This window comes from Dromiciops gliroides, chromosome 2 (genome assembly GCF_019393635.1).
Source record: "Dromiciops gliroides isolate mDroGli1 chromosome 2, mDroGli1.pri, whole genome shotgun sequence".
NCBI lineage: Eukaryota > Metazoa > Chordata > Mammalia > Microbiotheria > Microbiotheriidae > Dromiciops > Dromiciops gliroides.
In genome coordinates this window covers 286,763,317-286,788,975 of record NC_057862.1, presented here as the reverse complement: position 1 = coordinate 286,788,975, position 25,659 = coordinate 286,763,317, and the positions used below count along the sequence as shown (strand labels likewise).

At 37.4% G+C, this 25,659-nt stretch overlaps 1 protein-coding gene across 2 annotated transcripts in view; it reads left to right on the top strand.

Moving 5' to 3' along the window:
* Positions 1–25,659, top strand: part of AFF4 (AF4/FMR2 family member 4) — an 88,587-nt gene that overhangs the window by 50,939 nt on the left and 11,989 nt on the right. For both annotated transcript variants that reach the window (XM_043982435.1, XM_043982434.1), the window contains 10 exons: positions 1,640–1,688; positions 11,317–11,371; positions 11,977–12,014; positions 12,383–12,545; positions 13,396–14,313; positions 15,219–15,307; positions 17,776–18,010; positions 23,922–24,016; positions 25,108–25,171; positions 25,291–25,427. In XM_043982435.1, the coding sequence (XP_043838370.1) occupies positions 1,640–1,688; positions 11,317–11,371; positions 11,977–12,014; positions 12,383–12,545; positions 13,396–14,313; positions 15,219–15,307; positions 17,776–18,010; positions 23,922–24,016; positions 25,108–25,171; positions 25,291–25,427 (1,843 nt within the window). The remainder of the gene's footprint in view (positions 1–1,639; positions 1,689–11,316; positions 11,372–11,976; positions 12,015–12,382; positions 12,546–13,395; positions 14,314–15,218; positions 15,308–17,775; positions 18,011–23,921; positions 24,017–25,107; positions 25,172–25,290; positions 25,428–25,659) is intronic.

Genomic DNA, 25,659 nt, shown 5'->3' with positions numbered 1-25,659 from the left:
AAATGAAGGATTTTCAAGTTATGCTTAACAAAAATATGTAAGTGAATTTCATGTATCCTTAATCATCTTTTCCTGACCATGAGAACAACATAAGACTTCGATGGGAAACTCCCAGAAGGTTTTAGTGCCCTCTTCCCCCTTCCATCTGTAGCTTTTCCCATGCATTTTCCCATGTCTGCCCAACTTTCAAAACTATTCTCTGGATTCCAAATTATAGTAGCAGTTGCCACTATAAACTTTAAGACTTTTGTCTGTGCTTAGGGAAAAAGAGATTTATCCACACCTAGACCAAAATCTTCAGGTGGAATATGATACCCTAAGAAACCATTGCATGGTGATGGCATTTGCTGGGCAAAGTAGGTAAAAATATGCAACTGAGGATACTGTGTATAAGTGAGGGTTTTGGATCACAAAATGTCAGAGCTGGAAGGAATCTCGATCATCTATTCTGGTCCCTCTCATTTTATAAATGAGAAAACTGGAAGCCCAGAATGATGAAGTGACTTGCTCATGGTCACAGAGGTAGTAATTGGAAGAACAGTCTTGAACCTGGGTGCTTTGATTCTAGGTTTAGTAAGCTCCCTAAACTGAACTCTCTTCCAGATACTAATCTTTTAGTTGGAACTGTCCCTCACAAGAGCAAAGCATTGAATTGGCTTTAGCTAAATGAGTTCTGTTATAGCCTGACATGTGACCATGAGCAGTAACCATTCTATTAAGTACAACCATTGATTGATTTGGGATTTGTACTTTGTGGGATGGAAACCCATAACCATAACATTTTAAGCTTAATTCCTGTCATCTTCAAAAGTCATTTCAGGCATTCCAGTTAAATATTGCAAACTAACCTAACCTATAACTTACATTCATTATATTAACTATGGTTAAGTATGCTTTGCTTGATATCAAAAGTTATTAAGTTATTGTTTCAGTCAAAAAGGATTTTCTTCTGTTACTATTGATATTCAGTTGATGTAGCAACAGACTGGGGAGTTGATAATTTCTCATGAGGCAGCTAGATGATGCGGAGGATAGAGCACTGGCCCTGGAGTCAGGAGGACCTGAGTTCAAATCTGGCCTCAGAAACTTGACATTTATTAGCTGTGTGACCCTAGGCAAGTCATTTAACCCTAATTGTTTTAAACATCTGGGGCCATCTCCAATCATCTTGATATATATATCTTGCCCACTGGACCCAGATGGCTCTGGAGGAGAGAGTGAGGCTGGTGACTTTGTACAGCCCCCTTCACTTAAATTGGGGGGGGGGGGCAATGAGGGTTAAGTGACGTGTCCAGGGTCACACAGCTAGTAAGTGTCAAGTGTCTGAGGCCAAATTTGAACTCAGGTCCTCCTGAATCCAGGGCCAGTGCTCTATCCACTGTGCCACCTAGCTGCTGCCTGCCCGCCCGCCCGCCCCCCCGCTTAAACCCAATTCACTGCAAGTCATGACCTCCTGATGCCACGGTCCTCTTTGAGAACACAGGACAAACAACAACAACAAATGATTGTTTCTTTTAGGAAAGCAGAGGTTGTAGCTATATTATTAATATCTGAATCGTCTCAGTTATTCTCATTAAATGGTACTACAGTTAGATTGTTTCTCAAATTGTCACTTACTTGAGCAATCTTTTTATTCTAGAAAGATACAATCCTTCAACTAAAACTTCAAATGGGCATCAGTCCAAATCGTAAGTTAATTACTTAATTATCTTTAATTTTAGAGTTTCTTTGTTTAGAGCTTGTTAGTCTGTATGGTTGGGGAATTTGGGACAAAATTTAGAAATGTAATCTTTTTAGGTTTGGAATTATTTTTCTTGATTTCATTTGTGAATGTATAGTAAGTATTAAAATGCCTTTTAAAAGTATGATCAATTCTTGTAAGACCTTTAGGCCAACTGATAGTTTTGTGGTATACAACAATTATATTATCTCTAAGTTTCAGTGATTTATGTAGCAGGCATTGTGAGGGGGTGGGGAGAGAGAGGGAGAGGAAGGGAAGAAGGGAGGGGGAGAGACAGAAAAGTTTAGCCTTCAAATACCTTTGAAACTCTGATATTATTTATTATTTATTTAATAAATATTTATTTAATAAATATTTATCCAGTAGACCAGAATCTATAGCCCCATAGCTCAGTGAATGGAACTTCTGTACCAGTGATATCAAGTACATGGGTTTGATATCCGCTTGGTCCATTTAACTTTCTTATTTTCTGTGGCCACATATTCTACTTCTAGTCTCAGCCTTAAAATGTGTTCCAGTGATCATTTATTGGACTTGATAAGACAGGATGAATAAGTAATTATAACTCATCATTGCTGATGAAATAGCTCAAAGCATTTGTGTTAATCATAGGTTCTGTTAAATTATCATCATGTACAGAGGGCTTTGAGTTCTGTCATTTAATACATTCTAGCATATGTTTTAAAAATTAGCAGTCTAGTCAAGGAAGTATTAAACATTTGATATACATGCATGGAGAAAATAACATGCTCTGTACTAAATGTTCAGGGAATTTGAATAAGAAATCCAGGAAATTTTCTTTAAAGCAGTCTTGGGATTTAAAGCATATGGTTTACTAAGAAGAAAGTCTTTTTATTTTTTCTACCCAAAGACAATTTGTCTCATTTTTATGGTCAAAACTAGCCTTCAGGGTAGTGCTTTATAGTAGGCATGATGAATAAGGCTCTGAACTGAGATCAGGTTTACCAATGCAGGTGTGAAGGGACATTGAAGTAATCATCATAAAAGAATTCTTTTCCCATTGACTGGATATTGAACTACAATCCAAGGAGCAGAAAATATTACAAAATCAAGGTTCTGGCAACTAAAGCCTTCAGTTCAGTAAATATTTATTGAGGAACTGTGCTAGATGCCAGGGATACAAAGACATAAATGCAATATGAATGAAGGAGAGCAGAAACAATTGGGGAGATTAGTAAAGGCCTTTAGTTAGAGGAGAAAGAGGAAGAGCATCTCCGCACTTGTAGGACAGTTTATGTATAGATATGAAGGTGCAAAATGCAATATTATGTGCCAAGAACTACAAGTATATGTTATACTGAAACATAAAATACATAATTAGGGAGTAATGGGAAATCAGTTTGGAAAGGTAGACTTGGAGCAGTTTTGTGAAGGACTTTAAAATAGGAAGTTTTATCTTATAGAAGTACTGAAGCTTCCTGAGCCAAGTGTATGACATAGTCATACCTATGCTTTAGAAATATCACTTTGGCAGCTGTGAGAGGACAAATTGGAGAAGGAGATATGCAGAGAGACCAGTTAGGAGGTTGTGGGCAGTAGTCCAAGTGAGAGGTTGTGGAGACCTGAACTAGGAACATGAATATATGAGAGGAAAGAAAGGGATAAATAAAGATGTGATAGGTAGAATGAGGACGACTTGACAACAGATTGGTTAAAAAGAGAAGAGCTGGCAACCATGAAAATGGTTGCCAATTTGAATGATTCAGAATAATTATTTTTGATTCCCTGAGTTTTGGAATCATCAAACTCTATTCTTCACAGCTGCAATGACCACTCTGCTATCTTGGCTTCCGTTAGACTTATATGTTTAAAGAGTGAGGGTTTTAAACATTAGACTAATTTTTATGTTTTCCCCCTTACCCTGTGTATAGAAGTACTTTTGGTTTTTTGTTTATCATGGCCAGCCTACTGTTTTTTTATATTTAAGTAAGCTGTGTTGGGTCTTGGACAGCAGAAATAATGCCTCTAGAAGCATACATCAGCAGTGACGGTGATGGAACAAGGAAAGGGGGTGTTGAAGGTCTTATATAAATTGTGTGGGGTTTTTAGATAGTCTACAAACATTAATTTAACCCATATTACTCTAAATGTCAGTTCTTTGGCAAATAACCAACCATATCCATTTTTTTTTTTACATTCTTGCTATAAATGAAACCAGAAAATATAAGTATGTTGTAGCTAAATAGAGGGATAACTCATAGATACTCCTTGAAGCGGCGTTCTTTATGACTAAAACAACCCCATTTATAATATCAAGAAATCCTTAAAAGAAAACTGTCCAGGGGGCAGATAGGTGGTGCAGTGATTAAAGCACCAACCTTGGATTGAAGAGGACCTGAGTTCAAATTTGGCCTCAGACACTTGACACTTACTAGCTGTGTGATCCTGGGCAAGTCACTTAACCCTTATTGCCCCACAAATAAACGAATGAATGAATAAGAAAGAAAGAAAAACTGCCCAGACTTTCTAAAACAAGAAGACAGTGTGAAAATCAAATTCACTGTTCACTTCCTGAAAGAAACCCCAGAATGAAAACTTCTAAGAATGTTATTTCCAGAACTAGCAGCCAAAATTTTAATATAAGTAGCCAGATGAAGGAATTTATCAAGGAACCACAAAATTTATCATGGATTGGAGAACATGGAATGAGATACTCCTAAAGACAAAGGTTTATAACCAAGAATAACTTATCTGGGAAAATTTAGTTATTCTACAGAGGGGAAAAAAAAGACCTTCAGTAAAGTTTTCCTGATGGGAAGGGGAAAAACACCAAAACAACTGAAAGGAAGTAGGAATTGTAAATATGGAAATTAGGAGAAAAATTAAAAGGTTGGGGTTTAGAAGGCACTTTATAGGGACCGTTTGCATTGTAAATGTTAATATAGGTTCTTTAAGAATCTTAATAGGGGCGGCTAGGTGGCGCAGTGGATAAAGCACCGGCCCTGGATTCAGGAGTACATGAGTTCAAATCCGGCCTCGGACACTTGACACTTACTAGCTGTGTGACCCTGGGCAAGTCACTTAACCCCCATTGCCCTGCAAAAAAAAAAAATTAAAAAAAAAAAAGAATCTTAATAAACAGTATTGTTTTGTTTTTTAGTGAGGCAATGGGGGTTAAGTGACTTGCTGAGGGTCACACAACTAGTAAGTGTTAAGTGTCTGAGGCCGGATTTGAACTCAGGTACTCCTGACTCCAGGGCCGGTGCTCTATCCACTGCGCCACCTAGCTGCCCAGTATTGTTATGTTTTAAAGATGCTATGAGCTAAAAAAGAAGGGAACCACCTCCCTTGTTCAGGTCCTCATCACTTTTTGCCTGACTCTTCCCCAGTCCTGATCACCTTTCATATTGCTGCTTGCCAAAACGATTTTCCTAAGTGGAGATCTAACCGTATCATTCCCCTACTCACTTGACTCCAGTTGCTTCATATTGATTCTAGCATAAAAGTTTATTTCATCTTTACCTCATCCCTTTTAAAATTTCTTTTTATATAAATTTTATAATATGCATTCTTAGTATAGTAGTGCATGTATTATAATTTATTGGGTTGGGGACTGGAACTGTGATTTCATTAGACATACCAGAAGAAACTCCTCACAGTGCAAGTGCCAATTTATCAATAAGTAAATATATTTATTTTAGGGGTTCATGCTCAAAACTTTTTTACTGATAGTAACCACCTCTCTAAATCATAAGAGCGATATAGTTAGAGTTGGAAGGAACATAAGATGAAATTGAGTCTAGTGGAGGCAGGTCACCTTACCCATAAGACCTCATTTTTAGAAATGCAAAGAGGTTAGGTGACATCTCTGAGGTCACACAGGTGAGTGACAGAACCTTTGTTAACATAGACATTGATTCTCAAGCATTTCAGTGTAAAGGTGGGTATATGGAAGGATAGTGAAAAGTATGTGGGAAAATTTAATTTAGAAAGAAAAAAAGAAGGGGTGTAAGTCTGTTGCCTAGAGCTAGTGAATGTGTTTTTTTTTTTTTTTTAGTGAGGCAGTTGGGGTTAAGTGACTTGCCCAGGGTCACACAGCTAGTAAGTGTTAAGTGTCTGAGGCCGGATTTGAACCCAGGTACTCCTGACTCCAGGGCTGGTGCTCTATCCACTGCGCCACCTAGCTGCCCCTGTGAATGCTTTTTAAATTTTTTTTTTCAGGAAAAGTTTTAATATGGATGTGAACACTGATTATCACCAAAAAATGAAATGGTGACTGAATTTTTGTTTGTTTTTGTTTTTGTTTCGGCAGGGCATTGAGGGTTAAGTGACTTGCCCAGGGTCACACAGCTAGTAAGTGTCAAGTGTCTGAGGTTCGATTTGAACTCAGGTACTCCTGAATCTAGGACCAGTGTTTTATCCACTGCGCCACCTAGCTGCTCCCTGAATTTTGCCATATAGGAAATGATTGATTAAAGATGTAAATCATTTGGTCAACACTGGAGCCAAGTTAAAAGAAAAAATAAAAGAGAAGAAAACACTAAATGGAATCCAAACTTTTTGATCTCTTGATAACAATAAATAGGAAATTAATTGAGCATCATGATTTCCTATAGAAGCATGATCCAGTATAATAAAACATTGTGAATGAGGGAAGACAAAAAAGCCCAGAGAAACTCCCTTAGCCAAAAAACTCTTCTCTTTTATGAAAGATACAGCAATTATGGACAACTTTCATTTATAGTTGTAGACTCCTTTGCAACACAAGATGAAAATGAAAAATCACAAATGATGTATCACCTCACTGTGAGAAAATAATGGGTTTTGGGGGTCCCACAGGGCTCCCCTCCAAGAGGGCCTAACTGCCTGACCTCTTTTAAAGGTAGCCCAGGGGCACCTAGGTGGTACAGTGGATAAAGCACCAGCCCTGGATTTAGGAGGACCTGAGTTCAAATCCAGGCTCAGACACTTGACACTTATTAGCTGTGTGACCCTGGGCAAGTCACTTAACCCCAATTGCCTTACCCCTCCCTTCCCCCCCCCCAAAAAAAAAGAATATAAAGGTATCCCAGAGTCAGTAAAGTTGGACCTTGGATTCTGAATAGAGACAATAGAGATTAAAACTACACCTACCTGAAAGCCTTTCCCCTCAGAGGGTCTGTCCTCTGTACTCTGACCTCAGCATGTACTGCTCATTTTAATATGGACTACCCTTAAGTCCAATAAACCAATAGATTTGAATGATTTAGCTTTGAGTAGTGTGTAAGGGCCACCGCTCTTCCAGACCTCTGGGAGTTTAGGCTCTCTCACGAGCTCTCTTGGACCGGGATGCTCTAGGAGGCCGCCACGAGGCCCCCTTGTGCATTCTCTCTATCCTAGATAATGTAGGGCTTCTGAACTTTCAGAGTCACGTGCTCTCTCTTTACTAACATTTAATATGCTTTAATAAATGCCTAATGCCAAAGACTGGTGCTATAGCCTTTAATTTATAAGTAGATATATATTAGAAATCCCAGCTAAGTTCCCTAAAACCTAGAACAGAGATATGCACCCCCATCTATTTTCTTTCTTTCTTTCTTTCTTTTAGTGAGGCAGTTGGGATTAAGTGACTTGCCCAGGGTCACACAGCTAGTAAGTGTTAAGTGTTTGAGGCCAGATTTGAACTCAGGTACTCCTGACTCCAGGGCCGGTGTTCTATCCACTGCGCCACTTAGCTGCCACTACTCCCATCTATTTTTTTTTTGATTTTCCATATTTATTGTTTTCTTTAAATTTCTGTTCACTCAGAAAGACAACAGAAACTATCTTTAACCTTAGAATCAAGAAATAGACAGCCAATAGAATGGCTGGCTTCAGTACTATATCCAGTGTCTGAAGGGATTTTCCTATGACTTTTTTTTTTTTAGTTTTTTTTTTTTTTTTTTTTTTAGTAAGGCAATTGGGGTTAAGTGACTTGCCCAGGGTCACACAGCTAGTAAGTGTTAAGTGTCTGAGGCCAGATTTGAACTCAGGTACTCCTGAATCCAGGGCCGGTGCTCTATCCACTTTTTTTAGTTTTTTTAAAAAAATAAAAGTATTTTATTATTTTCCAGTTACATATAGAAATAGTTTTCAAGCTTTGTTTATATAAGATTTCCAATTTCAAATTTTTCTCCCTCCCTCCCCTAGACAGCAGGTAATCTGATATAGGTGTTATATATATATATATATATATATATATATATATATATACACATATATATATATACACACACACATATATATACACACACACATATGTACATATACATATATATACATACATACATACATACATATATATATATAATATTAAACATATTTCTGCATTAGTCATGTTATATGAGAAGGATCAGAGCACAAAGGAAAAACCTGAAATCAGAAAACCAACAGCATCAAAAACAAAAGAAATAGTATGGTCCAATCAGCATCCATATTCCACAGTTCCTTTTTTTTCCCCCTGGATTTGGAGAGCCCTTTCCATCATGAGTCCCTTGGAACATTCTTGTTCCATTGGATTGGTGAGAAGAATCTAATCCATCATAGTTGATCAACACATAATGTTGATGATACTGTGTATAATATTCTTCTGGTTCTGCTCATCTCACTCATCATCAGTTCATGCAAGTCCTTCCAGGCTTCTCTGAACTCCACCTGCTCATTGTTTCTTACAGCACAATAGAATTCCATCGTATTCATATGCCACACCTTGTTCAGCCATTCCCCAATTGATGGACATCCCCTCAATTTCCAATTCCTTGCCACCACAAAAAGAGCAGCTATAAATATTTTCGTGGGTCCCTTTCCCTTTTTTATGATCTCTTTGGGAAAAAGACCCAAGAGTGGTATTGCTGTGTCAAAGGGTATGCACAGCTTTATAGCTCTTTGGGCATAATTCCAAATTGCTCTCCAGAATGGTTGGATCAGTTCACAGCTCCACCACAGCTTCTCCAACATTTATTATTTTCCTTTTTTGTCATATTAGCCAATCTGATAGGTGTGAGTTGGTACCTTAGAGTTGTTTTAATTTGTATCTCTCTAATCAATAGTGATTTAGAACATTTTTTCATATGGGAATAGATAGCTTTGGTTTCTTCATCAGAAAACTGCCTGTTCATATTCTTTGACCATTTCTCAATTGGGGAATGACTTGGATTCATACAAATTTGATTTAGTTCCCTATATATTTTAGAAATGAGGCCTTTATCAGAGGTACTGGCCATAAAGATTGTTTCCCAGCTTTCTGCATCCCTTCTAATTTTGGATGTATTGCTTCTGTTTGTACAAAACCTTTTTAATTTCATGTAATCAAAGTCATCCATTTTGCATTTCATAATATTCTCTATCTGTTGTTTGGTCATAAACTGCTCTCCTTTCCAAAGATCTGAAAGGTAGACTATTCCTTTTTCTCTTAATTTACCTATGGTATCACCTCTTATGTCTAAATCATGTACCCATTTTGACCTTATTTTAGTATAAGGTGTCAGATGTTGGTCTATGCCTAATTTCTGCCATACTATCTTCCAGTTTTCCCAGCAGTTTTTGTCAAATACTGAATTCCTATCCCAGAAGCTGGGGTCTTTGGGTTTATCAAACAGTACATTACTAATGTCATTTACTACTGTGTCTCCTGTGCCTAGCCTATTCCATTGGTCCTCCATTCTATTTCTTAACCAAGTACCAGATAGTTTTGATGACTGCCGCTTTATAGTAGAACTCCAGATTTGGTGCAACTAACCCACCTTACTGTGCATTTTTTTTTTCATTATTTCCCTTGATTTTCTTGACTTTTTGTTTGTCCAGATGAATTTTGTTATTATTTTTTCTAGCTGGATAAAATAATTTTTAGGTACCCCCATCTATTTTCAAATGACACATCACAAAACAAAATGCTTCTCCAGTGTAATGAAGCATTCAGTAAGGAAATAGAAATGAGATTTAAGAAAATGAAGCCAAGAACTAGATCAGACCAAGCACCATGGAAGAATTCTCTGCTGGACGCAACATGATTTTGAAAGCATTTTCAGAACTGAAAAACTTGCAACAAAAATGATTGGGAAAAATAATCACTTGAGTATTATTATCTAAAAAATTCCTCTTCCAGGAGATTCCTGACTACTCAAAAGATAGCTGACTAATAACCATTACAGCAGGGGGCAACCAGGTAGCACAGTGGATAAAGCCCTGATTCAGGAGGACCTGAGTTCAAATCTGACCTCAGACACTTGACTGTCACAGTAACTTTGTGACCCTGGGAAAGTCACTTAACCTTCATTGCCCTGCCAAAGAAAAAGAAAAAGACAAGAAATAACCATTACAGCAAAATGAAATAATAACAATTATTATTAACAAATAATTGTTTACATGTAATCGAGGAAAAATAAAATATTTTAAAAAGTAATAGCTAGCATTTATATTACACTGGTGGACAGATGGACAATCAACTAGGCTCAGAACTGAATAAATGAAAGAAAGTGGGCTATATTGCAGTACTTTCAGTCATTCCTTGCCGCATCTATTTTTTAACACCAGCAGTACTCCAGTATTGCTATATGACTATAATTCACAGAACACCACAGTATCCCAAACAATCATTATTGCAATGGAGAGATCATGAGTATTGCTATTGCATAATAACAACGGTGATTTGTCCTTAATAAGTGACATGAACGATATTTTCCAGGAAATAAAATGTCTGAACAGAAAAGGAGTTGGGCTGGGCATTTAGCAGGAGTAAGGAATAATAGATGGATAATCAAAGCACTGTACCTGGTCCCCTTTAAATGTTAAGTAAGACCTGTAGGAGAACTCTTATAAGTGGGGGTGGGATAGCATGGGTGTTTGATAGCATACTTGTAGCATATGGACAAAAATATTGCATAGAATGAGGTGTTGTTTGATGAATTACCATATAGTTTGTGGTGTTAGAAGGAGTACCCATATTGAGGAAATATATTGAAGTTTAGAACTATTCAGGAGAATAATTAACAGCTGTTGGGTAAATAGTCAGAAGATTGTTTTATTCACATGTAATTCATATACAATATAGGACAAAATCCCTTGTTCTTTGTAATGGGTTAGATAAATTAGAATGTTAACTGGTGAAATTGATCTGTGATTTTTGCAAATTATTGAACGTATCTATGGAAATTTGGAAGGGAAAAAAAATCACAGCTTGATATTTTTCTCAGCTTGCTTTCTCTTTATATGTAATTGTTTTGGGGAAGATTCCCAGTAAGCAATTGTGTATGATTCTTGGAATTTGTGGTTATAATTGGACTAAATAACCTTAAAGAGCCCTTCAAATACTGTGTGTGAATTTATAAATATTGTTTATTTGAAACTAAGAAAAATTACTCTGAAAGATTTTACTTCATCAATATTAAGATGGGTAGTTGTAGGAAAAAATAGCAGTCATAAAAATGGTTAGAATTATTCCTTCTTTCTTAGTTCTTTACTCCAGATATGGAACAGACTGGCCAGAGTAAGACTTGGCTAAATCATTGGTTTTATCAATTATTGGTAGCTGTTAAGTGTCTGGCATGCTATTATAGAGTGTTCTGAAAAATCCTAATCTCTTCAACTTTCCCTTCTAGTATGTTAAAGGATGATTTAAAACTTAGCAGCAGTGAAGATAGTGATGGAGAGCAGGTAGGTAATTTAAGATGTTTGTTGCCAATATTAAAAAGCTAAATAATAAACTTTGGTTGTTGATTGCTATAGTAGAAGTGATAGTAATAGTAATCCTTGATGTTTGTATAACACCATATACCATTAACAAGCATTTAAAAAAATCACTTACTATGGGGGATGGGCAGGAAAAAGGCGGTATATTTTTATGATCTAACAAAAATGGCAGTGTATGCTTATTAAACCTAAAATTCGTTATTTCTTTTAGGGGCTAAAACAGCCCAAGTCTTCATTGTTATATATTTATTTTTACTTATTTTGGGACCAGTGGAGCCTAGCCTCTCCTCTTTAGTGATAGTTCTCAGCATGAGAAATATACTATTACATTTATGGCAAAATATCCATACAGATACGTTAAAGTATGAAAATAACTTTTCAAGATACCTTTTTCTACATTTAATCTGCACTAATAAGGAAGATGATAATTATGATACTGTGAAAGGAAGCATTGGGAAATATTGCAAAAATAAATTGATAATGCATTTAGTTATGGTTTAGGATATTGATCACATTTAATATGTAGAATAATAAGTGTGATTCATGAACTTATTTTACTTTAATTATAGGATTGTGATAAAACTGTGCCAAGGAGTACACCGGGAAGGTAGGCATTGATGTGTGTTTGAGGTGAAAGTGTGATATGATCATACATACACACACATATACATACATACATATATATATACACATAATTGCTTATGTATAGTGTGTGCATATATATATATAAAATAGCTTCAGAAACCTTTGGTTATAAAGAAATAAATTAAGATGAAATGGTTTTGGATCTTGGCAGCTTTGCCCAAAAATATTTCCTTTAATATTTTTGTACAAAAACTACTTTTCAAAGTAGTTAATGATTAGAAGTATTTGGACTTAAATGAAGTGTTTAGTTTAAGAAAGCAGCCATATTAATTTCTTCATTGAGCTAAAGTTTAAATTTTATCTTGTTTTGTTTTGTTTTTGTTTTTTAAGTAATTCTGAACCTTCACATCACAATAGCGAAGGAGCAGATAATTCCAGGGATGACTCAAGTAGCCATAGTGGATCTGAAAGCAGCTCTGGATCTGACTCGGAGAGTGAAAGTAGTTCCAGTGACAGTGAAGCCAATGAGCCATCACAGAGTGCATCTCCTGAGGTAGGGTGAATGCAGTCCCTATTCTAAGTTGATCTTCATTGTCTGCTGAGAGTTAGGATTAATTGGAAGGAGCGATTCTGAATGTAAGAGTGTGAAGAGACATACTTTGTACGTTCTTGGTCATCCAAGCTGAATTTAGGGAGAAGCTGAATGGGGAGGGGAGTAGGAGAACTTTCTAAATAAATTGGCTAATTAGTTTTCCTCTGTTTTCTTGCTGTCTTAAGTTTTTGGTCTAATTTCCTTTTATAAAAACCTCCTTGGTGCTTTGAGATGATATTGTAAATCACTTAAAAAGTAGTTGTTCTTTAGGCTTATTTTTGTATAACTTCAGTTTACAATCCTCATGGATATTAGGACAGGAAATAAGAAAACCTAAGTACGTACAATTTTATTACTAAAGTTTATTGAATGTGCAGATGAAATGTCATCCAGTGTGTACAACTTTGATCATTGGGTTTTCCACTACTTGAGTTTGTTAAATATTAACTGTGTATTCAGAATATTGTTTTTGGACTTGGATGATTAATGGAAATATTGGCCATTTAGAAGCCATATGTGGCATTCAGCTTTTCACTGAAGTTATCAGAATTCCGAGCCAAGATTCTGGATTATTATAACCAGGGAGTTTAGTGTCCTTCCTTGAAACTGCCAGTTAATTTCTGAGTGGGATTGAGTATTTATATCCAATCTCTTTAGGAAGATAGAGGAGAAATACTTTTTTGGGGGGGTGGGGCAATGGGGGTTAAGTGACTTGCTCAGGGTCACACAAGCTAGTAAGTGTTCACTGTGCCATCTAACCACCACCAGGAGAAATAAATTTAATGGAGAAATAATGTATTTTTTTTTTCAGCCCGAACCACCACCAACAAATAAATGGCAACTTGACAATTGGTTGAATAAAGTGAATCCACATAAAGTGTCACCAGCTTCTTCTGTAGATAGTAATATCCCATCTTCTCAAGGTTATAAAAAAGAAGGTCGGGAGCAAGGGCCAGGAAGTGGCTACATTGAACAAAATGGACCTAAGGAGTCTAATTCTTCTACTCCTGGACGAGATTCCAAAACTATTCAAAAAGGATCTGAGAGTGGTCGTGGGAGACAAAAGTCCCCAGCACAGAGTGATAACACTACACAGCGAAGAACTGTAGGAAAAAAACAACCCAAAAAAACAGAGAAGGCAAGTGTAGAAGAACCTCGAGGGGGGTTAAAAATAGAAAGTGAGACGCCTGTAGACATGACAACAAGTATGCCCTCCAGCAGACACAAGGCAGCCACAAAAGGCTCAAGAAAACCCAATATAAAGAAGGAACCCAAATCTTCCCCTAGATCTACAACAGAAAAAAAGAAGTATAAGTCAACAAATAAATCTTCACAAAAATCTAGGGAAATCATAGAAACAGATACATCATCCTCTGATTCTGATGAAAGTGAAGGCCTTTTTCCTTCTTCACAAACTCCTAAGTATCCCGAAAGCAACAGAACTCCTGTTAAACCCTCCTCAGTCGAAGAGGAGGACAACTTTTTTCGGCCAAGAATGTTCTCTCCTATGGAAGAGAAGGAACTCCTTTCCCCGCTTAGTGATCCTGATGACAGGTATCCACTTATTGTGAAGATTGATCTGAATCTCTTGTCAAGAATCCCAGGGAAGCCTTACAAAGAAATGGAGCCCCCCAAGGCAGAAAAGAAAAATGTTCCTGAGAAGCATACGAGAGAGCCTCAGAAACAAGTCTCAGATAAAGGTTCCACCAAGGGGAAGAGAAAACATAAGGTTTGTAAAGCTTATAAGAAAGGCTTTTTCAATCTTAGATATTCAAACTAATATGCACCCTCAGTGGCCAAGCTGATGTCTACAGTGATACAAGTAGTAACTCTGAGTTTCAATAGGAAGAGACTCCAAGAGCCAAACTTTGCTATTGGGCATGTTATTCACTTACATTGAAAGTTCTTTCATATTTGCCTGTGCTATCTGTGAGGGACGGCTAACGGAAGGGTAGATGGTATTATTAGTTGCAAGCAAATGTTTTTGTGTTCCCAAGGCTACTTTGCTTATAAGTACTTGGTAAATGTTAATGAATTTTCACTAGTCTCTCTTTTCAGTTATATGTATATCTACCTCTTAAACTTTCTACTTTGCTGTCCCATCAGTAATATCATACTGGAAATACAGGAATAGGCCTCAATTATATGTTCCAAATTTATTCATATAAGTAGAAATGGATGATCAGTGGCTTAGAAGACTGTTCAGTCATTTTCAGTCATGTCTGACTCTTCATGACCCCAGTTGAGGTTTCTTGGCACAGATACTAAAATGCTTTGCCATTACCTTCCCTACCTCATTTTACAGATGAGGAAACTGAGGCAAACAAGGTTAAATGATTTGCCCAGGGTCACACAACTACTAAGTGTCAGAGGCCAGCTTTGAACTCAGGATGGTGAATCTTCCTGACTCCAGACTTGGCGCTCTATCCACTGGGCCATATATCTGTCTCAGCTCAGAAGACTAGAGAACCATACTCAGAAGACTCAACCAAGCTCATGACTTGGGGGATCTGTTCTGTATTTTTTTGCTGATGCCTGTTAAGTATAAACCACTTCAGGGATACTAGAAAATGGAAGTTAAAGGGAGCATGAGTGAGTTTAATCCAGAAGGTTTTATGTTCTTTTTTCATATAGAATGATGATGACAACCGAGCCTCTGAGAGCAAGAAACCTAAGATTGAGGAGAAGAGTTCATCAGGCCATAAGGCATCCAACAACAGAGAGTGAGTCCCAATAAATGTTGAACATTGATGTAATTGATATGCAGTATTTGTCATCGCATACATCTGCTTATGTTAGAATCTGCTTTATATGGGATTCAGGCACTTAAAGGGAAATAACTATTTCTCCACATCTATTTCCAAGGCAATATCATACTTGTTGTATTGTACTTGAAACTAGACCATTAGTTCCTGTTGTCTTTTTTTTTTTTTTAAAGTACTAAGACCTTTGACATAGTTGAAAAGTAAATGAAGATAAAGATATTGTCATTTCTCCTTTTCTGGATTGTGGGAGAACTATTTCATAAACTGCACAAAGAATATAGTTACATTATATAAGAATCCACAGATAAAAGCCACATGTCATCTATCTCTTCCTCTTGACTAGAAAGTGAAGAAACTGGTTTGAAATGTATATGCAACTTAAATATAAAAAGCCATATAACATTTCAAGGAGAATGGAAGGGGGAAATATTTTCACAAGTGTGAGTAGGGGGAAAATTCTTAATCAAATAAGATAGAGGTCAGTGATAAAAGAGGAAATAAATTTTTTGCTTACATAAAATTAAAGAAACTTTTTGCATACAAAATGTAGATAAAAGAAAGTTTGAATGGGGTAATCTTCGAAAAAAATCCTCATTATTAAATATTATTAAAGGTCTATATCTACCGGCCCTGGAATCAGGAGGAACTGAGTTCAAATTCATCCTCAGACACCTACTAGCTGTGTGATCCTGGGCAAGTCACTTAACCCCAGTTGCCTCTCCCCCCCAAAAATTGTATATCCAAGATACATAAGGCTGCATCTGCCAATAGATAAATACTGGGTTACAGGGTCTGAGCATTTTCTAAAAGAATTGCAGACTATCAGGAAGCATATACAAAAATGTTTTTACCTCACAATCTAAAAATTCTCAAAGATAACCAAAAAAACCTGAAACAATATAGGGATGGGTTTTTGAAAGACCAGTAACCCACCAAATACACTATTCATGGAGATGCACATTGGTCCAACCGTTTTGGAAAACAATTTTGGAATTATCCCTCCCCCCTGACACCTCCCCCCCCCAAAAAAAAAAAAAAAAGTTGTTAAAGAATTTATGCCCTTGGGCCCTAAATCCTACTATCATGCACTTCCTCCTTGGAGATAAAAACCAAAAATGTCCAATATATTTGTGAAACTCCTCATTAGAAGCACTTGTAATGGTATCAAAGAATTGGAAATAAAGTGAGTGCCCATTCATTGGGGAATGGATCTGTGGTCTTATATAATTTGGATAACATGTATAGCTGAATAATAGCTAGCACTTAGGTTACACTTGAAAGTTTGCAAAGCACTTTATGAATATTAACTCATTTTATCTTTTATAACAAACCTGGGAGGTGAGTGCTATTATTATCATCCCTGTTTTACAGATGAGGAAACTGAGGCAGGCAGTGACTTAGGATCACACAACAATTAAGCGCTTAAGGCCAGATTTAAACTTAGGTCTTCATGATTCCAGGCCCAGCCCCATATCTTCTATGTCACCTAGCTGCCTGTGGTAATAAGAATGTAGTGAAATTTTGCACATTAAGAAATTATAAATATAAGGAATTCAGAGAAACATAGGAAGATTTATATCAACTCATACAGAGTAAAAATAAACAGAACTGTGCACAGGCATAACAGTTGAAATTACTAAAAAGGAAGCCAAACTTGGAATAATCGGAAAAACCCGTAATGAATCTGGAAAACAGATAATGAAATATATCTAACTCCCTTCCCCACTGATAGCAAAGAAGCAGGGGACTGTGAAGGCCAAATTGTGCCGTCACTGTCAGTTGCAGTTGCTCTATTAATTATTTTTGCTTAACTGTTTTTCTTCCATGAAAGAATCCAGTGGGGGCGGGGGGGAGTATGACAAAGCAGTATATTCAGAAATGACTTTGCTGTCAAAGCAAAAGGCATCAATAAAGCTTTTTTTAAATGAAAAAAAAAGTTTGATGATAACCAGTGAGCATCAACCTGTCATTAGACAGAAATTTTGTTATATCCTTTTAAAAAATTTATTTTTTAATAGCTTTTGTTTTTGTATCCTCTTCATGTCTGAGCGTATACTTCCCCTGACTCACTGAGTCATCTCTTGTAACAAAGCTTTTAAAAAAAAGGAAAAAGTCAGCAAAATAAACCAACACATTGGCTATGTCTGACAGTATATGAAATATTCAATACACATAGTCCTCCACTTGTGCAAAAACGGAGAGAATATTTTCTCAGCATTTCTTTGGAGCCAGGCTTGGTCATTATTATTTGTATAATTTCAGTGACTTCATTAATGCACGTTTACATCAGACTGGATCATCAAATGCTTGAGAACAAGGTTGATTTTTCTTGAAAACAAAGGGATAAAAAAATATTCAAGTCTTCTATATTCTGTCTATTCCCTTCTCCATTTGGAGAATTAAATTATATTTATTTAATTTGGCAGGTCATCCAAACAGAGCGCTGTGAAAGAGAAGGAACCGATGCCTTCTCCTGCTGGGCCTATTCCCCTAAAAGACTCAAAAACTGAGCATGGATCCAGGAAGAGAACAGTCAGCCAGTCATCTTCTTTAAAATCTACTAATAGCAGCAACAAGGAGAGTAGTGGTAAAAATAGTTCTTCCACTTCCAAGCAGAAAAAGACAGAAGGGAAAGTTTTTAGTGGTTCCAAGGAAGCCAAGGTAAGAATTTGGAGACCTTCTCCCTTTGAAGATTTATTTGCTTGTTGCTTTAAATTATGATCTACACAAAACTTTTCCATTGTGACTTTTCTGATTGGCATTTAAACCTTGTTATTTTATTTATTTATTTTTTTTGCTCGGGACAGTGAGGGGTAAATGACTTTCTGAGGGTCACACAGCTAGTGTCAAGTGTCTGAGGCTGGATTTGAATTCAGGTCCTCCTGATATGGTGCTTTATTTATTCACTGTGCCACCTAAATATTCTTTATTTTAAAAAAATATTTTACAGACCTTGGACATCAGGACTTTGGTCTGTTTGGCAGTTTGAGGTGAAAAGTCCTTAGCCAACTATGACCACTAGATAGTAGCAGTTTCCTTCAAATTAGTATCAGGATGGGGGCGGCTAGGTGGCTCAGTGGATAAAGCACCGGCCCTGGATTCAGGAGTACCTGAGTTCAAATCCGGCCTCAGACACTTGACACTTACTATTTGTGTGACCCTGGGCAAGTCACTTAACCCCCATTGCCCTGCAAAAAAAAATTAGTATCAGGATATCATTAGATGTATTGGGCTATGTTTTATGCTACTGTTGACAAGCTGTACAGTTGAAACCAGATAAATGTGTTGGGAGTTAGGTACAAAGGTCTGGGGGCAGGGTCGAGCAAGTAAGGCACAGCACAGACCTGGCCAGCATAGTGTACTAGGGCAAGAAAAAGTCCCAGATCCAGGACAGAGTGTTCTGAACCCTGTACAGGGAACAGGAACAGGTGTGAACTTGTGGTTCTGTCACTCATTCCTCAGAGCTGGGTTCTCCTCTGGTTAGTGTATACTGAGGAGGGCATGTGTTGCTAGGGGTGGTGGTCTAGGGAAAAGAGCAGTTGTGACCTAAGTCTGGGAACTCTAAAACTGAAAAGTAGCTGTGTGGCTGTGACTATTCCACTGGAGTGAATAGGGTCTTAGATCCAGCCCCGAGCTTGGTCTGAAGCCTGCAGTAAAATAGCAAGTTCAGGGAACTTAGACCAAAAAGGAGCCTACAGTTCTGTTATTCAGAACCTTTAGAGCCTTCCAGCTTGTTGACAAACTGTTGGGTCCAGCAGCTCTTTAGTTGAGCTTCAACAAGTGTTAAAGCCCGTATATAGTTGTGTTTTTCAGACCTAAATTTAGGCAAGGAACTTGTAAAGTTTAGACCTGGAAGGCAGGAAGCAGATTTCTCCTTGTGTCAGATTGTTTTGAGCTCACTGAAAGCTTGCATCCTAAGCTGTTCCTGAGATCTTTGAAGAATACAATACTTACCTGGAGAAAGTGACAGGACCCAAGAGAATACAAAACAGGACCAAGCATGCTCCAGACATTCACTCCAGAAGTGATAAGAGTCCAAACTCAGGAAGTAAGACAGGAAAAATGAGTAAACAAAGAATCTAGCATTAAAGAGCTTCTATGGCAGACAGGGATGCCCAGGTCACACACAAAGGAGAGAATGGCTGCAAAGAAAACAACTTGGCCACAGGGATCAGGTAATATTATTGGAAGACACGAAGTACATGGTTTTGTTTTGTTTTTTTAATTAACAATTATAAATAAAATGAGGGCACTACCAGAAAAAATTCACAAAAGAAACAAGAGCTATGGAGGAAAGATTTAGAAAGAAAATTAACAACTTAGCATAAGGTCTAAAACCTGATCCAAGCAACAGAAAACATGAAAATTATAATGACCATTTAGAAGTTAATGACTCCCTGAGATAACAAGAAATATTAGAACAAAGCCAAAGGCGCCCCCTCCCCCTCCCCCCAGGCATCTCACAACAAAAACAACTGACCTGGAAAACACCACAGAGACAGTTTTGAATCATTGGACTACCTGAAAGCCGTGACTGAAAAATAGTCGTGACATCATTATTATTATTTATTTATTTATTTATTTTTTGTGGGACAATGAGGGTTAAGTGACTTGCTTGGGGTTGCACAGCTATTTTTTTTTTTTTTGGCAGGGCAATGGGGGTTAAGTGACTTGCCCAGGGTCACACAGCTAGTAAGTGTCAAGTGTCTGAGGCCAGATTTGAACTCAGGTACTCCTGAATCCAGGGCCGGTGCTTTATCCATTGTGCCACCTAGCTACCCCAGTTGCACAGCTATTAAGTGTCAAATGTCCGAGGCTGGATTTGAACTTGGGTCAGCCTGAATCCAGGGCCCAGTGTGCTGCCTAGCTGTCCCCCTCGACTTGTTTTTTTTTTTTTTTTTTTGAGATATTTTATTTTTTCCGTTACATGTAAAGATAGTTCTCAACTTTTGTTTATACATGCTTTACACTTTCAGATTTTTCTCCCTCCCTCCCTCCCCTCCCTCCCCCCTCCCCTAGACAGCAGGTAATCTGATATAGGTTATATCTATATATATCTATACATATACATATAGATATATATATACACACACATATATATACACATAATAACATTAATCCTATTTCTGCATTAATCCTGTTACAAGAGAAAGAATCAGAGCAGTGATGCAAAACCTCAAAATAGAAAAAAAAAACAACAGCACCCAAAACAAAAGAAATAATATGGTTCAATCAGCATCTATACTCCACAGTTCTTTCTTTCTTTTTTTTTCTTGGATTTGGAGATCCTCTTCTATCATGAGTTCCCTGGAACTCTTCTGTACCATTGCATTGGTGAGAAGAATATAGTCCATCACAGTAGGTCAACACTCAATGTTGATGATACTGTGTACAATGTTCTTCTGGTTCTGCTCATCTCACTCATCATCAGCTCACGTAAGACCCTCCAGGTTTCTCTGAACTCTTCCTGCTCATCATTTCTTACAGCACAATAGTATTCCATTGTATTCATATACCACAACTTGTCCAGCCATTCCCCAATTGATGGGCACCCCCTCAACTTCCAATTCCTTGCTACCACGTAAAGAGCAGCTATAAATATTTTTGTACATGTGGGTCCCTTTCCCCCTTCCATGATTTCTTTGGGCAAAAGACCTAAAAGTGGGATTGCTGGGTCAAAGGGTATGCACAGCTTTATCGCCCTTTGGGCATAATTCCAAATTGCTCTCCAGAATGGTTGGATCAGCTCACAGCTCCACCAACAATGTATTAGTGTTCCAATTTTCCCACAGCCTCTCCAACATTTATTATCTTCCTTTTTTGTCATTTTAGCCAATCTGATAGGTGTCAGGTGGTACCTCAGAGTTGTTTTAATTTGCATCTCTCTAATCATTAGAGATTTAGAGCATTTTTTCATATGGGAATAGATAGCTTTGGTTTCTTCATCAGAAAACTGCCTGTTCATATCCTTTGACCATTTCTCAATTGGGGAATGACTTGGATTCTTATAAATTTGATTTAATTCCCTATATATTTTAGAGATGAGGCCTTTATCAGAAGCACTGGCCTCAAAAATTGTTTCCCAGCTTTCTGCCTCCCTTCTAATTTTGGATGCATTGCTTCTGTTTGTACAAAAATTTTTTAATTTAATATAATCAAAATCATCCACTTTGCATTTTATAATATACTCTATCTCATGTTTGGTCAAAAACTGTTCTCCTTTCCAAAGATCTGATAGGTACACTATTCCTTTCTCTCCTAATTTACCTATGGTATCACCTCTTATGTCTAAATCATGTATCCATTTTGACCTTATTTTAGTATAAGGTGTAAGATGTTGGTCTAAGCCTAATTTCTGCCATACTATCTTCCAGTTTTCCCAGCAGTTTTTGTCCAGTTTTCCCAGCAGTTTTTGTTCGACTTGTTTTTAAGGAGAGAAAGTAGCAGGCTTGATGTGATATACCAATTCTAAATATCACTTCTGATGCAATTGACTTTCATATCTTAGATTTTTTTATCCTAACCCTTCTTCTCACCTCCACATCCACATCTCCAACTTCCTATAGCATATCTCCCCTTAGATGTCCCCTTGGCACTTCAAATTCCCCATTTTCAAGACCACACTTCCTGTCTTTCTTGCTAAACTTGTTCTTCTTTGTGACTTTCTATCACCATCCACCCTGTTATCGATGACACATCCCTCTCTTTCATCTCTCATGATCAGTTTCTAAGTCTTTTCAGTTCTATAACATCTTGAATGAATCCCGTTTCTCTCTTTGTGCTGTCACCACCCTGGTACATAGATTTCTATTATTGTCTGCCTTGACTATTAAGAATCCTCTTCACAGATGTCCCCACCTTCTAATCTTTCCCCATCTAATCTATTCCTCAAACTCTTATGCAGAATAGTCTGTTTTATGCATACCCCTGAGCATGTCATTGCTTTGCTCAGAAAGCATTAGGAGCTTTCTCTTGCCTACTAAAAAAGTGCTCTCTCCTGGAATAGAGGACCTCCACAATGTCCTGCCACATTACATTTCTTCTGCCTTTGGTTGTTTTGTTTTGGGGACTGAATCTCCCCATCTCTCCCAGGCTAGAATGCAGCAGCCACTCCTAGTTCTAATCCCAATACTAATTAGCATGGAAATTTTAAATAGCTCCATTTTTCTGAGCTGGGCCATTTCACCCCTCTGGAGGTAGCCTAGTGGCTTTCTCCTGCCGGGAGCTCACCATACTGTTGCTGGATTTAAATTTTAATTGTACTGTAACTCAGAACTCAATCAATCCATCAGCCTCAGTCTCCCCAGAAGCAGAATTAGAAGCATGTGCCTCCAAACGTGGCCACACTGTTAATTATGTATGAAATGTTCTCCTTCCCCTTTTCCTGTTGAAGTGTCACCTATCCTTCAGAGCTCAGCTCAGTGACCTTATATATCATTGAGTAGAGCTGTAAGGAATTTCAGCCCAGTCTTCTCATTTTGCAGATGTGAAAATTGAAGTCCCGTAAAGATGAAAGGACTGGACTCAAGTCCTGTAAAGTAACCTAGTCAGAATGTGAACCCATGTCTTCTAACTCCACATCCAGTGCTTTTCCTACTGCACCACTCTCCCCTGTCAATAACAAGCTCCTCCCTCAGACCTCACTTAGTACTTTTTTTCCCATTCTCTAAAGCACTTAGGTATTATGTATATTTGTGTCTTATTCCATCCCCTAGAATGTAAGCTCCATTAAGTTAGGGACCATGTCTAAACTTTATGCCCCCTAGTGCCTTTGAATAGAGTTCTTCATATAGGCACATAATTTAGGAATGAGTGAAAAAAATGCAAGAATGAACTTGATGTTGTGAACAGAGTATTGCTAATCCATGCTTGAAAATAATACCTAACAGATTGGTCCGTTCTGGCGTATTGATTTAACATATAATTTACTAGTTTTTTTTTTTTTTTTTTGGCAGGGCAATGAGGGTTAAGCGACTTGCCCAGGGTCATGCAGCTAGTGTCAAGTGTCTTGGGGCCAGATTTGAACTCAGGTCCTCCTGAATCCAGGACTGGTGCTTTATCCACTGCACTACCTAGCTGCCCCTTTACTAGTAATTTTTTTCTTTTATTTTCCCCCCCCTTTTTCGGTGAGGCAGTTGGGTTTAAGTGACTTGCCCAGGATCACACAGCTAGTGTCAAATGTCTGAGATTGGATTTGAACTCAGGTCTTCCTGAATCCAGGGTGGGTGTTTTTTCCACTGTGCTACATAGCTACCCTACTAGTAATTTCTAAGAAGTAATCTGATCTGACAATAGATCCATGTGTTCCTTATGTTTTCATTAACTGACATTGATTGAATAAAATGAACTGTATTCATGTGAAATGGAAAATAACTTTCTGAGTATTTTGAGAAGTTCTCAAATCATAGGAAAGCGATTTATAAAGCATCATCAATTGAAATGAATTGCAAAAGGGTAAGGAGTTGATTCATTTGCATCCTGAAGTAGAAAATAATTTTTGTATTGTTTACATATATCTTTAACTCTTTAGCTTGCAACTGTTTGTTTCAAATGTGGTAATTACTTTTTTCAGGAAAAGGTTCCAAGTAGTTCTTCAAACTATCCTCCAGCTACACAAATTCCTGATGGCTCTAAAACACGAAGAGCAAAGCTTGCCTTTGATGACAGGTAAAGCAATGGAGATGTGTCTGTGTACACAAAGCTTCCCACTATGAAATTGGTGATGGATTGTAACTGAAAATCTTGTCATGATTAGAGGGCACTGATACAGTGTGTGTGTAAAATGTTAAAACATTAAGAAGATGCACAACCTAATCCTTCTTGGGATAGTATATGATGAATACAAAGCCCACCTCAGGGAGTTAAAGGGCACTCTAAGTTATTTGTCCACGCTTAACAACAGAGCGCTAGCTAAAACAAATGGCTTTTTCTGAGATTAGCCATGAAGATAGTTCTATTCATAACAATGATTTTCAAAAAGTTATCTCTTGGCTTTGTACTAAATCTCAGGAGTAAATTAGGTTAGAAAGTTTAGAGGGGTGCATTATCCTGGCTCATTTTGCTTTCTGAAAATTTTCATGTATTTATTTGACTGACTCCAACCCAACAAGTAATTATTCAGTGACTACTATGGTCATGGTACTGTGCTATTTGCTGCAACATAAAAACAAAACAAAAACCGGTGACTAGCCTCACAAAACTTACATTTTAGTGGGAGAAATGTAACATATAAAGAGAGAAGCGGGCACAAGATAATTTGAGGAAGAAGAAAGCACTAAGAATGAGGAGCATTAGAAAGGTATTCCATAGGATGTGGCTTATGAGATGAACCTTGAAAGAACTAGGGATTCTAAAAAGTAAATGTGAGGAGGGAATGTATTCCAGGCTTAGAGAATAGCTTATACAAAGATATGAAATAGGATGTTTGAGTTTGCAAGTAGACCAATTTGAATGGGAATGTAGATTGTGTGAAAGGGGAGTAATGTATGGTCAGCTTAGAAATAGAGGCTGCTGCCATAATTGCAAAGGGTTTTAAATGCCAAATTTAGTCATTTGTAGTTTATCCTAGGGGCCATACATAGGAGATCATAATGAAACAATTAACACTGTATCTAATTTAAATTTTGCTTTCCACAACCACTATGCCCACTAACTAAAGTGATTTTTGATTCCACACTATATTTCCAGTAACTGTGAACATTGCACAAATTGAATATTTGAATGTGATCTTATGAAAATTTTTTCCATTTCTGTTGCAGGAGTTATTCAGCAGACCATTATTTACAAGAAGCTAAAAAGCTAAAGCACAATGCGGATGCACTGGTATGTTGGCCTTCACGTGTAGCTTTTTGGAATTAACTGGTACTTTTTACTTGGATTTTAGCCTTCTTTGAAGTACTCCACAACTCTCATGTTCTCTTATGATTCCCCCCACCCTTCAGTCTGATAGGTTTGAGAAAGCTGTCTATTATCTTGATGCTGTGGTGTCCTTCATTGAATGCGGGAATGCTTTGGAGAAAAATGCTCAGGAATCCAAATCTCCATTCCCTATGTATTCAGAGACTGTGGAGCTGATTAAGTAAGTACATGGAGATGCCCACATCAGCAAGGCCAATAATGCTGATTCACTGACCCAGATGCGCAGATTACAGCTGACAACATTTAATCATGCATTGGCAGCAGGGCAACTAATTAAATTACTTCTAAATTAAGTGATTTCCTTTTAATTTTGAATTTGTTTGATTCTGATGCTTTGGAGGGTATGGGGAAGGATGTTGCTAGATAAAATAAAGTCCTTGGTTTTGCTTACA